This window comes from Capsicum annuum, chromosome 3 (assembly GCF_002878395.1).
Source record: "Capsicum annuum cultivar UCD-10X-F1 chromosome 3, UCD10Xv1.1, whole genome shotgun sequence".
Classification (NCBI taxonomy): domain Eukaryota; kingdom Viridiplantae; phylum Streptophyta; class Magnoliopsida; order Solanales; family Solanaceae; genus Capsicum; species Capsicum annuum.
Window position 1 is genome coordinate 264,924,592 of NC_061113.1, and position 15,064 is coordinate 264,939,655.

The 15,064-nt window shown below is 34.9% G+C and overlaps 2 protein-coding genes and 1 long non-coding RNA gene across 3 annotated transcripts in view; 1 reads left to right on the top strand and 2 right to left on the bottom strand.

Moving 5' to 3' along the window:
• Positions 1-6: 6 nt before the first annotated feature.
• Positions 7-1,218, top strand: LOC107862181. Its single transcript, XR_001671949.2, has 2 exons — positions 7-752; positions 826-1,218. It is a non-coding gene; the product is annotated as an uncharacterized LOC107862181 (long non-coding RNA).
• Positions 1,219-2,272: 1,054 nt separating this feature from the next.
• LOC107862180 (40S ribosomal protein S7) lies at positions 2,273-5,217 on the bottom strand. The gene is made up of 6 exons (XM_016707660.2): positions 4,985-5,217; positions 4,016-4,100; positions 3,835-3,908; positions 3,627-3,750; positions 2,791-2,973; positions 2,273-2,548 (listed from the first exon to the last, which is right to left on the bottom strand). The coding sequence occupies exons 2-6, from the start codon at positions 4,088-4,090 to the stop codon at positions 2,429-2,431; spliced, it is 576 nt and encodes a 191-aa protein (XP_016563146.1). The 5' UTR covers positions 4,091-4,100; positions 4,985-5,217; the 3' UTR covers positions 2,273-2,428.
• LOC107864778 overlaps positions 4,333-15,064 on the bottom strand; it is a 14,281-nt gene continuing 3,549 nt past the window's right edge. The window contains exons 2-5 of the mRNA XM_047408799.1: positions 8,832-9,205; positions 4,985-5,013; positions 4,554-4,697; positions 4,333-4,401 (exon numbers count right to left, since the gene is read on the bottom strand). Coding sequence (XP_047264755.1) covers positions 4,333-4,401; positions 4,554-4,697; positions 4,985-5,013; positions 8,832-9,205 — 616 coding nt within the window. The remainder of the gene's footprint in view (positions 4,402-4,553; positions 4,698-4,984; positions 5,014-8,831; positions 9,206-15,064) is intronic.

Below are 15,064 nucleotides of genomic sequence, written 5' to 3' on the forward strand. Positions count from 1 at the left end.
TTGTGCTACTGCTTGAACTGGGTTTTGTTTCTCGTTACTACGTGTCCATTTCTAGTAAAACAGATTAAAGAAATGTATAGTTACTTACTCAAGACTTGCATATTATGGAAAATCTTTTTGGGTTTGAGAATCCCTTTATCTTCACCTGCACAGCTTCCTTTATTTCCTTATGTTTTTGGAATAAACTGATGTGTACAGAGGATTCGACCCTATTTTCTTGGTTCATGAAATCAACTGATCTTGGTTCATGAAATCAACTCTATTTTCTCCTTTATAGATCTTGGCTCAGCATTTTGGGGAATGGTTTTAGTGCTTGCGTCCACCAAGCTCCTTACAGCAAGAATTGCAGCAGGATGTTTAGTGGCCACTCTAATTGTTGTTCTTTTTATGGCTAAAAATGGGAGTGACAATTGATTCCTTTAAGAGCGTCTCAAACTGATCGTGTCAATATAATTAGATTTATAATTAATGGCAGAGGATTTATACATTTTAAACTAAGAGCAAAGAAGCATCTGTCTCCTTTGCAAAAGGAGGGAGACGTTTCTTAGAGTGAGCTAGTTGATGTTGGATCCTTTAAATGATAATGGTCTTGATATGCATCGTTCTGAATCGAAGTTCAGTACCTTTCTTACTCAAAATGTGGCATCTCTTTTGTGCAGTGGACACTCCGTGGTCTTTGTATAGGTAAGATCATTCACCCTGCAAGGTTTTTCTGCAATAATAATAGCTCGGTTTGTTGATCTTGTCCTGAGGTACGCCTGCTTTAGACCGTTCTTTACAAGTTTTTACAGCCATCTTATTTGAACTTACTGGTAAATAATGCAGGCTGAGGAGCTGGATACTTGACATAAGTCAAGGGACTCCATTTATACAATGTTGAAGAGCATTCGTTTACCCTTACTTTGGTTGGCTCCTTGCTAGTTATGGGACTGTGAATTACTAGTATGGTACATTTGCCAAATCATTTATGCAAGGTGGATTACTGCAACACAATTTACAATACAAACATGTTTGGTTGCAGCAGGAGGAGAATCAGAGAACTATAATGCCCAATTATTACTCTTGGTTCTTTTCACTTGAGCATGTATTTCCTCACTGTGAGAGTCTCACATACCAAAAGGAACTCAGTATCGTACCTTATGAATTGTTGTTGCACATATCAGTTTCATATTGTTCATAGAACTAATAGCTTTCTTGTTTTGAATATTTTGTTAAAAAGTTTCAACTGGTCAGCGTGGCAATACAATCATGCCTACCGGTACAACAACATATCCAGTGTAATCCTGCATCCCGCTGCTGGGGTCTAGAGAAGGTGTACACAGACCTTACCCTACCTCATGAGAGGCAGTTTCCGAAAGACCCACAGCTCGAGTAACACACAACAAAGTGGGATATCATTCCTCTTTCTTTCTGTCTCTTCCGTGTTGTGGGTATACTGACGAAAGGGTGATAAAAACTACTTTGACTCATAAGAGAAAAACTGTATGACTACCCTGTACAAAAATTAATTTCTTAACCTTATATTGTCAACGAAAAATGAGGGATAAGACATACAAGAAAAGAAAGTGTCAACTCTATTCAACTATGTATTGTGGGAAAAAATAGCAAACTATAGTGAGATTATAATAAAGGAGTTTGAAAACCAGAAAACAGATGCTTCTTTATAAGAAAAATAGGAAAGTTTTGCTTGACAATAAGATCTAACTATTTTTCAATCAATTAATACAATTCGATAACAAAGTTGAACAGAAGATAATGACTCTTAAAAATGACAATCTCTGGTAAAAAGACCATAAAACTAACAGAATTTTATCAAGGGGCTAAAAAATATTTTTCCCTGTAAAAAGCAGGGTAATCTTCTAAACAAATTTAACAAAATAAAACAAAAGTTAATTAACAACAGCTTCATGATGTGTAAAACAAAAAAAACTTGAGAAATACGCAAGGAAGAGAGCAACTTTAACTGGAGTGCGTGAAGGAGGCCGTTCGAAAAAAACTATAGAACTCATTATTTATAAAAAGGGGTAGAAATAAAATTGGGATTGAACGGGACCATCAACACAAGATTATGGTCTAACTAAGGACCAAAAATCACCAGTACCAGAATAACCCTAGTGGGTACAACAAACTAGGTGGACAAGAGGATATGCAAGGTACAAATGCTGTGTTATACCAAGAAATAATTGAAAGCACCAGATTTTTTTTAACTCTAATACGACCTTAAATGCTAGGTACAACAGCACGGAATAAGAGAAACAACACAGCACCAAAATTTTCAAACAAGTCGGATAATCTAGGGCATTTCAACAAAGTTCTAATAAGATCCAATAAACAGTCAAAAACAAAATTTAAACGCCAAAACTTTATAAAGCAGCCACTAATTTATAGTTTTGCATCAAAAGAGATCAAACGCCACTATTTTGTATCTTTAAGCCTCAATGTGGGGGAACTCAAACACAACATCTTTGCCGGAGAGCTTCCTGTAAACTGCGGAAAAGGTCTCCAGCTTGTACTCGGTGTTGTTACGCTCCTTGGGGTCCAAGTAGACCTGTCCAAAACAAGAACAATGAAGAACTAAGAATGTGGGAATGAATTTAAAATATAAATAAAACGAAGACATGCATTGGAGCTACTGTTTAGATTGATAATATTTTTATTTCCAATTAAGATAGCCAAGGAGTCTGTAGATATAAGCTGGCAAAAGTGGAAGCTTCCAACTCAAAAAATGACTACCCAAAAAAAGGCTTATTAAGCAACAAGATTAAACAAACGGTAATTCCAACAACATACCTTCATAATCTTAGATCCATCAACGCGATATCTAGTTCGCTTTCCAACGATCTCAGCAGGTACAACCAAATCCTCCAATATGGCATCATGGACAGAAGTAAGAGTCCTGCTGCGGGGTCGTTGGGCAGCAGAGCCTCTCTTTGGGGGCCTCACTATCCTCCTGGTTGCAATGAAGATCACGTCCTACAAGAAATGGGAACATCAAGAAATGCTAAAAGACAATGTCCCCTCATGATAAAGTGTTGAATGAATGTTCTAATATTCAACAACCACCATAAGAATATATGACGGATCAAATCTGAAAATGTAGCCATGACTCAAACTACAAGCAAACTGTCATACACTCAACAAAACAAACAACGGAGTTAAATTCAGATTTTACATCTGTTAATTCATTGATTATCTAAAATAAAGAGAAGATACCAAAATGAAATATTAATCTAATTGCCATAGAGATTACACAAGAATCGGATGAATGAGCAATGTAATTCAACTCAGCAGCACATGACTTAAGGTGTAGAACATCAAAACAAGGATTGGATTTGAAGTACACAATTAATAGGCATTCCATGGCGAGAATGGTGCAAAGAGGATATAAAATAGAGCATACAACTAATTTTGCACCAATCATAAGACAGATTTTTGGTGGAATCCAGCAAGCAAGGACCAAGGGTAGACGATATTTTAGACAAATCACCATAGGAAGTAAGGATAGGCTAGCATTGGAATCACCACTGTAAAAAATCTTATTGATAGAACTAACAAAATGTGGCTAATACTAGTAAATGGATTCAAAATTCCATACTTTCAAAAACTAGAAAGTGTTTGATGGTTACCTTTCCACTGAATTTCTTCTCCAACTCCCTAACAAGACGGACATGGACCTTGCGGAAAGCTTTCCTCAGTCTGTAGGGCACGTGAATAACAACAGCTTTCCTATTTCCCGACACATCAATTTGACTGCACAGCAGTAAAACAGATTAAAATACCACATTGCAGTCAGATACATATTTACTAACAAAATACTACTAATAGCACCCTTACGCGGCTGAATTGATGTATAGATCCTTCAATTCACTTTTCAGCTCTTGGTTGGTGTTTTCCAAATCAAACAAAGCCTGTTCAGGAAAAGCTTACAATCATTATTTCACAAACATAAAATTATCAAATAATGAATTGAAGATATATAATAACTGGAACAATCAACTAAGGAACAAAAAATAACCTGTGCAACAGACTCCTCAAATTCAGATGGTTCAGCATCTTTGTCTTTGTGAATCTTTTGCCTTGACGTGTACATCTTCACAGATCTAATCAATCAACGTATCAGATATACAAACCTAAATATCACTATAACGAGCCTGTAGAAACTGACTGACAAGACCAAACAAACAAAAAATACAACACTCCCTTTTTTGAACATTCATAAGCTTTATCCTGATCATATGAAATTGACAGCTTTGGAATCATAAAGCCATTGAGATGTCAGTCTCTATACAAAACAAACGACTTTGAAATCATACGGGCACTGAGATATAAAGCTCAACCCTGATCGTGTGAAATGAACGACTTTGGAACCATATGAACATTGAAATGTGAATCTCTATGCAACTGATACAACACAAACAACGTTGAAATCATACAGGCATTGAGATATAAAGCTCAATCCTGCTTGTGTGAAATGAACGACTTTGGAACCATATAGACATTGAGATGCAAATCTCTACCCGACTGGTACAACACAAACAACGTTGAAATCATACAGGCATTGAGATACAAAGCTCAATCCTGTGATGTGAAATGAATGACTTTGAGATCATACAGGCATTGAGATAAAAATCTCTATATTGACAATACAGCATAAACGACTTCGAAATCATATTGGCATCGAAATACACATCTCTACACTGACAATACAACACGAACGACTTTGAAATCAAACAGCAATTGAGATATAAATCATTATATTGACGAAAAAACACAATCATACAGGCACTGAGATATGATAATTAATACTTGTGATTCTTAATTAAAAACGTTGAAAGTATACAAACATTGACGTTCGTTCTTTATCTATATGCTACTCAAGCAGTCAGAAAACTTATCATCAAAGGAGTAAAAATGCAATAGAAAACATACAGTTGTGACCATTCTCAGGTATAATGAGGCAATAAAAATGGAGGAAGAAGAGTACCTCTGAGTGTTCGGCGACGGCGGACAGATCTGTGAGAGTGACGGAATCACTTGCTTTGATAGAAGATAAAAACCCTAGGGCTTGGAGAGTTCATTATATTATATAGAGAAAATTCAACGGTCCAGATGAGAGTAAAGTGCTGTGCGGTTTGGATTGACTGGGCCGGAACTCGGGTTAATAGAATGGGAAAAGGACCCTATATAGCCAATTCCAAAATAAATGGCCCAAGTTTGGTCTATTGGACAAAAAGTGATCAGTCAGATATTTTTTTGAAAAAATTACGGAAAGTGATAAACTTAAGATCATAATTATAATAAATAATAACATTTTTATAAAATTATATTTTATAGCAAAAATTTCTTTTTTGGTATGAGTTGCTCCACACATATGTGTTTTTTTGGTGACCTCTCCTATTTTCACTCCAATACTTTACCTCTCTCCAATCTTATTTTACCTTTTATTTTTATTTTTCTATAAAGTCCCCAAAATTGGCTAAGAAATTTCGAAAAAAATGCCCCATCGACGGGCTTGTGTGCTGGTACAACTACAACCCAACATGATGAGAGCGTCTCTCAAATAGATGGCACACTCGTTAAATGTTGTATAGTTTTCTGTTTTGCTTGTGCATTCCGTGTGTGGCTACACACTCTGTTGAAAAAATACAAAGATTTGAGAAAAATAAAAAAAATCAAAGAATCGAGCAAAATTTCAAGTCTTGATGTTGAAAACTCCTCTAAATATAATTTAGAAGAAGATAAAGACAAAGAGTTGCTTATATATGTATTTATTAGCTAATGGGTACTAATTTGTATAGATATACAAATCTTATTGTATATATATACATTTGAGTCATGTGAATGTATTTATATTTTTGTATATACGTATGAAGTTTACATAAGTTTTTTTGGATAGTATTGAATTTGTATTTGGATTTGGATTGTCCTATGTCTTTTTAGAGGGTAACATATGTATCTATTTGTATGTATTTATTTTATATATGTATTTATTAGCTAATGGGTACTCATTTGTATAGATATGCAAATCTTATTCTATATATATACATTTTCGAGGGCACATGCATGTATTACGTATTTTTTATTACCTATATGTATATGTGTATAGTTGACCTTTTTGTAATAGAGATTCATGTCATGTATGCGCGAAGGTTAAATAAGACTTGTGTTAAGCAAGCAGAGTAGTCAAGAGATGTATATATTTGTATTGTAAATACATATGCAAATCTGTGTATCTATGTATTTCGTATATTTTTGAAATATGTATATGTAATATAGATATATGTCTTTTATGAAAAAACAAAAATCTTAATCATTAAAAGAATAACCAGCTATGTAATTTTTGTAAAAATCTTAACTAATATATATTTATTAGTTATGTAATTTAAGCAAAAATCTTTTAATAAAAGTCATTTAGGAAAAAGTGAAACCTTGACTTTAAATGCATGGAGTAATTTAAGCATCATTCTTTATTTAACTCAATTGATTTGAGGAAATAGAGGACAGCAAATTTCATTTGCATATGTATTTCGATAACAAATTTTACCTAAAATACAAAATACAACTTGCTATTTTATGTAATTATCAATCAGTTGATATGAAACTCCTAATTATGAGCTTAAATTTGCTACTTATGAAATTTTTTCTATTTTTTTTTTCAAATTTTAACCACCGCTTTGAGTTCATTAGTTAAGACCAAGTTGACTATTTTGCCTTAGGAAAGGAAATAAAGTCTGAGCCTTCACCTATAATAATCTATATCTATAATCTATAATCTATAATATAAATGTTGTTACACTTTTTGTCCTTCATTAAAAGTCTTTACTTTGACAATAGCGTTTTTTCACTATTTTTTTCTAATATTTTTTTTATTAAAATATATTTATGGTAAAACCTTTCCTTATTAGAAGTCATCAGAATTAATGACAACTAATATTTTTTCATTAGTTTAAGAATTCTAAATCAACTAAATTTGATTTTAAGAAGACTTGAAAAAACGAGAAATAAATATAAAAATGTTAGAATAAGAAAATTTTAAGAAGTATCAAATTTTTAAAAATTTTAAGTACGTAATAAGAATGTAATAAATGATTTTGTAAAAATTTGACTTTAAAACCAATGAAAAATTTTAAATGTATATAAAAAAAAAGAAATAATCATACCACAGGTTCAAATTAATGTTTCTCTCTTAGCCTCTAAGGAATGAGGTATTGCATAACAAACACAAAAGTAACGATCAATCAACCACTTGAAACTTCTGGCTGTAGGATTTTTTAAAAGTGATTTGAACTTTTACACTTTATTAAAATCTGCGCAATAGATAAAATTATTTAATTTTAAATAATCAAACGCTATACATGCAAGACACATACGATTGAGCTAGTTATATTAATATGCTTTTTATTTTTTCTAACTTCATAACCATTCTTCTTTCTCCAATTCTTGATAGCTAAGAACCCTACAAAATTTATATTTTTTTCCTCTAATTCTTAATTTGTTTCACCTAGATTATCTAAATTGAGTAGGAGTTTTAAAGTAGAGAGTGGTGTGGGTGGATCAAAAAGGAGAAGGGGGCTAAAAGAGTCCACAAAATACCTATCTTTTTTTCTCAAATTCTTAATTTTTTCATCTAGATTGTCTGAATTGAGTTGAATTTTTTTGAAATGAAGGGTGGCGTTGGTGGATCAAAAAGGAGGGATTAAGAGAATAAAAAATGTGCAAGATGTGGAGGTTGATCGGGGATGGAAAGAAAAGGGTTATTGTGTTGAAGCTTAAAGTAATGGTGAGTGAGGAAGAACTTTGAAGGAAATGGATTGTTTTTGAAAAAAATTGTGTTTAATCATTTGGGGTTGCATATGATTGATATGATAATAAATACTGTGAAGATTTGGAATCAATGAATCGAAAGAGATTTCAGAGAAATGAAGTCGTGTATGTGATGTATATAAAACTGTATATTTATTGTATAAATATTTATATATATATAATACAAATAGAGATTGTTTGGGATGTGTACAGAAATTATATAAATATTGTAGAGAGACTTCATAAATATTGTATAGAATATGTATATGAATAACTATTGCAACTAATGTTATATAGAATGAGTATAGAAACTATATTATTATTGTATAGAATTTGTATTTGAATAATTATTGCAGTTAAGGCTGCATGAAATTTATATAGAAACTATATAAATATTATATAGAAACTGTATAAATACTGAATAAAATATTTATCTAAATAACTATTGCAACTAATATTGTATAGAAACTGTATAACCGTTCTATAGAATCTGTATTGAATAATTATTGCTGTTAAAGATTGTATAGAGTGTATATAAAAACTGTATAATTATTGTATAGAATATGTAATTGTATATGATGCATATAGAAATTATATCATTGTTGTATAAAATATGTATATGAATAACTATTGCAGTTAAAAATTGTATAGAATATGTATAAAAATTCTATAATTATTGCTAGAACGTACATAAAAAATTGTATCATCATTTATATAGAATATATATATATATAGATGCGTATATAAACCATAAATTTATTATATAAAATATGTATTTGTATTTGTGATATAAAAAATATATGTGTTTGATATCTAATATTGAAAAGTAAAACAAATTATATACATATTTGTTTTGATATAAAAAATATGTACCAGTGAATTATATTATAGAGAAGAATATAAACATGAGCACCTCATGTTTTAGCATGCATGTAAATGTCACGTGTCTTTCTTAAGCTTATATAAGTACACACTTATTTAATTTCCTTTTTTTTTTTTTGGTAAAGTAGATATATATATATATATGCTAAATATAGGAGAGTTACAGAAAGTAGTAGTAGCAGGAATAGCAGGAGCATTCCTTAACAAAATAGCCGAAGAGACATGGCTAGAGATAGGAGCTAAAGTCTTAGAGTTATTGACGCTAGAATTACTTATTACAGACTGGTTTCCTAGAGAAACTAGGTGATGGCATACAGGCCAAGACACTAATATACTAGTACTAGCTCCATCTCGGTCGTGTTGCAGCAAAGCTTTCACAGTAGGAGGTGGAGAGACCAAAAAGGGTTGAGCTTGGATATGTAATAGATGAGATCCTGCTTTGGCAAGGCTATCTGCAACAGTGTTATCAAGCCGGAAATTATGCTGTACCACTAGATTCCCCAAGTTCCTCAACATTAACCTGCAAAAGAAGAGACTATGTTAGTATAAGGAGAAATTGGGTGTTGAAGAAGTTGGATAAGATCTGTACAGTCCGACTCTATTTCAAGAGGTGTGCACGCAAAGGATGATGCCCTACACAGGCCTTGGTGAAGAGCTTCCAACTCAACCATCGTGCCTGAATTACCCATGCTTTTGTTGGAGAACCCAACAATCCATTGGCCGTCAGCATCGCGAATGACTTTGCCGATGCCACTGCAGTTGGATGTATTTGAGAACGAGCCGTCTACATTCAACTTATAAGTTCCTCGCTTAGGGGGAACCCACTTAATATTGACAGTAATAGTGTTGGTTAGGTTGCTAGGTAAGCGCGAATAATAACGAAATTCCTCAACCTTGTGATGCACCAATTCAATTGACAGAAAGTTAATATTTTTGTGAAAAACATTCTGATTACGGTTTAGCCAAAGGTTTCATAATGCAAAAGGTAAAAAGTCGAGCCATTCCAAAGGATGGTTGAAGAAAGAGAGATGGGATTTTTTCATCACTTGGAGCCAATGGAGATTGGAAAAATCGAAGTGAGAGCTGTTAATACCTATGTCAATCTAGAATTTTCTAGCTATGAAACAGTGAAAGAAGAGGTGCACAACAGATTCTGCAGCAGAATTACAAACACTTCAAAGAGGGGAAGGAGAGACACCTATATGGTGGAGGTAGGCTGAAATAGGAAGCCTGCCATAGGAGCACAACCAAAGGAAATTTTTTATCTTTTCTAAAGTGCGAAGGTTCCAGATCCAATGGAAATCATAATTATTACTGTGATGGCTGATAAGAGAAAGGTAGACTAATTTGGTAGATAAGAGGCCATTAGGATTAAGGGCCCAGTAAGGTTTATCTTGATAACCCAAAGTGTCGGAGGGACAAATAGCAGCAGCACGATGGATAATATCTAAGGGTATGTCAAAAGAAATCTTCTCCCACTCCCAGGAGTGCCCGTTCCATATATCGGATAAGCGAAGCTTATCTTTATTTCGGTGAAGGGGGCCTGAGAGTACCTGGTGCAGGGGAGGGACGTTGGGAATCCATCGGTAAGACCAAACGTTGATGAAGGCCCCCGAAGCCGGAGCCCATGTAGTCGATTTATTACAAATAACACCACCAAGGAGAATATTTTTCCAGATGAAGGAACGAGTGGAGGACTGGTGCCAATTATTATATTTGGAGACTAACGTTCGAGCCCACAGAGAGGAAGGTTGAGTAAATATACGCCAGGAAAGACTGGTGAAAATTGCTTTGTTTTTGTTTTCACAGTCACAAAGTGTAACACCCCGTACTTAATTACGTGCATTAGTCATGGTTATATGTGTTGGAGTATATGTATTGATCATAAGTTAGGTATATATGAGTTTAAGTATGAGTATTGATAATTTTGAGATGGTTTCAAGTGTATAGTTTGATTATATGTGTATAGGAATCGACTTTATTTATATCGGAATTTGCTCGTCGAAGTTCCTATGCGAAGTTTATCGAGTTAGCTTTCCAACGATATAAAGATTTCTGAAAACAGATGAGTATCGGATATAAGCGAGCATGTTCGAAATTTGAAAACGGTGGACGCAATGAACAGTAAATGTGCAGAAATTTTCTGCACACAAAAGTACTGCAGCCAAACAGATTTTTGGGTCGACTTTAAACGATCATAACTCCTTGTAAGAAATGAACTGTGTGAGCTACTATATATCGATGAGAAGCCCTGAGAGTCTTCTTTCTAATGCAATTGGTTTCACCCAAATCCATTATCGGGGGAAAGAGTTATGGTCTATTTACTTTAGCCTATCAAAACAGTCCACCATGGACAGATTCGGATCTACTTAAATTTTAAGGGCAATATGGTCATTTTCCATCACCTCATGGACGAAAATTGGTCATTATATACATATAATTAGCCTCATATCCATCATTTATCATCCAAATTATTGAAGAATAAGAAACCCTAGCCTAAGTTCAACTCCAATTATCTTGTGATTCAACCGTATAAAATCCAAATTGATTCCGTAGTTGTGTTCACCGTCTCGAGGGCTTCGAGGAGCACCCCTTATTTGTGCCAACAGGACTTCGAAATCAAAGGGCCATTTTATGGTAAGGATGTAAATTATGTTGGTGTTATTTATATGGATATGTATATATATGCATGTGAGCATAAGAAGTATGTTATTTGATTGTTGTTGAAAGATGATTGGAAATGATGTTGGATTATTCTGGTGCATGGTTGGATTATGTTGAATTGTGAAGGGATTTGGTGTGATGATGTGGTATTGAAATGATGATTATATATATATACACACATAAACTTATTGTTCAAGTTGGTTTTTGGAATGCTTTGCAAATATTGGTTGTATGGAATTATGGAAGAGAGTTGTGGTGTTGGGTTGCTAATACTAGATGCCAAACATTTCATTGTAGATAAGTGATTTGTAAAGGCGGGAAGTTGTGTTGAATTGGTATCTGAATCTACAACGAGGTATGTAAAGCATACTCTAACGATGTTCTTTGGCATAAAAACACCAATGTTCCATCAAGTAAGATTCCGAGATTGTCCAAAAACATGTATTGTTCTACATTACCAACGAAGTTGTTTCCATTCTATAAAGTGTCAAAATGTTTCATTGATATACCAAAAGGCTCCTATTTCATTGTTGTGATATTGATGATTTCGAAACACATTGTTGAAGTACCAATGAGTCTTTATTACATCGTTATTATATAGAAAGTCTATTACTTGGTTCCTATTGATGTATCATTATTCCAACGGTACTATATTGGCATGAACACTAATGTAATAATCTCAAAAGCTTTTGAACTAAGTTATTGGAAAGATCTCTTATGTGTGTTACTTGATATATGTGTGGGTGGTAGCTCAGGGGCTTAAGCCTAGCATGGACCGATCCCGATATTTGATATGATTACAGTTGATATGTACTGGGGACAGCCTAATGGTCACAGTACGGTACAGTATTGATTATTGTTAGGTGGTTGGAGGTTCGGGAGGAGGAGGTAATGGCGAATGATAATTATAAAGAATAAAATGAACGAATGTATACCGTTCCACAAATGTGTTTGAATTCAAGAACCCAATTCAGATTAATGATAATGTACATGATCCTAAAAGTGTTTATGAAGCGTGGTTCACTTCTATTATGATTTATTCACTTGCGTCTGATTTTCTTGATCCCCCATATCACATATGATTATTTACAGCTTTACATACTCAGTACATATTTCATACTGACGTCCCTCACGGGGGACCTGCATTTTATACTGCAGGCACAGGTGCTTCAGCTCATTCATAGCATAGATAGGAGGCAGGTCATACAACTATTGTTGGTGAGCTCCAGTTTGCTTCGGAGCTTTCCGAGTCGATCCCTTATGTTTTGTTATTGTACAGGAGTCATATGTGGGCGGGGGTTTGTCCCGACCCTAGTTATGTCATGTATATCCTAGAGGCTTTGTAGACATAAGGAAGGGTAAAGTCATGGAAGTTTATATAGTGATGTTATATTTGTATATGTGGTGGACCCGACGGCCAAGTATTATATATATATATATATATATATATATTTGTGCGTGTTGTGCTGATACAGGTAATTAGACCCTTCTATATGCAACGAAGTGCTGTCCAAATTTTTGGTGACATGTAAGTGAAAGTACAGGTATCTGAACGGGTTCTCCCGGGCCTTCTCGGCTTTGGGTGCCAGTCCGATCCGATGGGATTTTGGGGCGTGACACAAAGCCCCAAGCCTCCGTTTACTTTTGGTTTAGTAACTTGTTCCCAACCAACATAATAAATTTTGCGTTTGACAGAGGAGGACCCCACAGAAAGTCCCGTTGAATTTGATCGATAAAATGACAGATATTTTTAGGGAGCTTAAAGTACTACAGGGTGTAAGCCGGGATCGCATTAAGAGTAGATTTGGCTAGTACTAAACGTCCTGATTGAGAGAGGAAATTAGTTTTCCAAGAAGTGAGCTTTCTATGCATATTATCTAATATAAATTGGAAGTCGTTGCATTTGGGCTTGGTATTAAGAATAGGGAAGCCTAAATATTTTTCAAAATTTTCCGCAGGTAAAATGCGCATTAGGCTCCAAATAAGGTCCTTAACGGCCGCCGGACATTTTTTAGAGAGTAAGGCTTTGGATTTAGATGCGTTAATGTTTTGGCCTGAAAGGGAGCAAAAAGATTTCACGCGATTAGCAATAGTGTGAACTGCCTTGAAAGTAGCCTTAGAGATAAGCGTCAAATCGTCAACAAAGAAAAGGTGTGACAATTGGGGGCCCGTAGGGGAAAGGGTAATTGGATCCCAAGCCAGGAGATCGACTTGATGGTTTATATAAGTGAAAAGCATCTCCATACAAAGGATAAAAATATACAAGAACATGGGGTCCCCTTGGGGGATTCCTCTAGAAGGCGAGAAGTAAGTCGTTTAAGTGCCGTTGACAAGAACAGCTATGCTACTAGAAGAAATGCAGTTCATTATGAGGGAAGTAATTTTAGGAGAAAATTTGAAGTAGAGGAGCGCAGATAAACGAAGGACCATTCAAGACGATCGAACATTTTTTTGAGATCCAGTTGAGCATAAAGCATCGTTTCGTGCTCTCAGTACGACGAAGATGGGTAATAAGCTCCTGGACAAGAATAGCGTTATCGCAGGCTCTACGACCTTTGAGGAAACTAGTTTGGTCGAGGGCCAATGAGATATGCTAAGTGGGGCTTGATACGATTTGCAATAATTTTTGTAATCAACTTATAGGTAGTATTACATAAACTAATTGGCTGGAAATTCTGAAGTTTGTTAGCATTAGCAAACTTTGGAATGAGACATAAGAGAGTTTCATTAATAGAAAAAGGAACTCTTTGGTTGGTGAAGACCTGATGACAAAGTTCCTTGATGGAGGGGTCGACGGTGTGCCAGTGGGATTGAAAGAAGTGGGGGTGCAATCCGTTCGGGCCCGGAGCCTTAAAAAGCTTGAAAGAGAAAAGGGCCTGAGTTATTTCCACGTCTTGAAGGGGGGAATCAAGACATGAAAGATCAAACTGGTGGCAGCTAGCAAGGGAGGTGGTGATATGTTTCCAGTAGGAAGTGGAGTGACTAGTGGTAAAACAATTAACAAAATAGTCCAAAGTGTGGTTGGAAATTTTGACAGGACCAATGATCCAGTTATTCTGAGCGTCTTGGAAATAAGAGATTTTATTTTTGCGACGTCTATTGAGAATGGAAAGGTGAAAAAAACTAGTGTTAGCATCCCCCTGCTGAAGCCAATTGATACGGGATCGCATGCGCCAATAGTCTTCTTCAATTTTAAGGATTTTGTTAAACTCAGTCCTAAGGTCCTTTTCAAGATTCTGAAGAAAACTACTAAAGGGATAGGCAGGAGAGATTTGAATGCCAGAGAGCCTTGCTAAAATAGTTTTTTTGTTCTTCTTAATATTTCCAAAGGTGTATCTACTCCAATTCAAAACAGTCTGCCTAAAGATAGGGATAGCCTCTAAAACTGTATAGTAGTCCCAACTAGCTTTGACCGTATTATCAAATTCGGGATGGTCCATCCAAAACTTTTCAAGCCTAAAAAGGTTGCCTCCGCTCATAACAAACTTATTACTGAGGGAAATAAGGAGAGGATTATGATCTGAGTAGGTTCTCGGGATATGAGTAATATGGGTATTCGGCCACTGATCTGTCCAAGCGGTATTCGCAAAGACTATCTAGTCTCTCTAAAATGAGCCCTTTGTTATGTTTACGATAATTTGACCAGGTATACTTACTACCCTTGTAATCTAGGTCAAGTAAATTACAGTGATTTATACAGGATCAAAAATCAAGG

Coding starts and splice junctions, on each gene's coding strand:
- LOC107862180 (XM_016707660.2), bottom strand. CDS start 4,090: ATGTACACGTCAAGGCAAAAGATTCACAAAGACAAAGATGCTGAACCA. Junction 3,751..3,834: donor CTATACATCAATTCAGCCGC/GTAAGGGTGCTA, acceptor ACTGCTGTGCAG/TCAAATTGATGTGTCGGGAA. Junction 2,974..3,626: donor AGAAGAAATTCAGTGGAAAG/GTAACCATCAAA, acceptor CATTTCTTGTAG/GACGTGATCTTCATTGCAAC.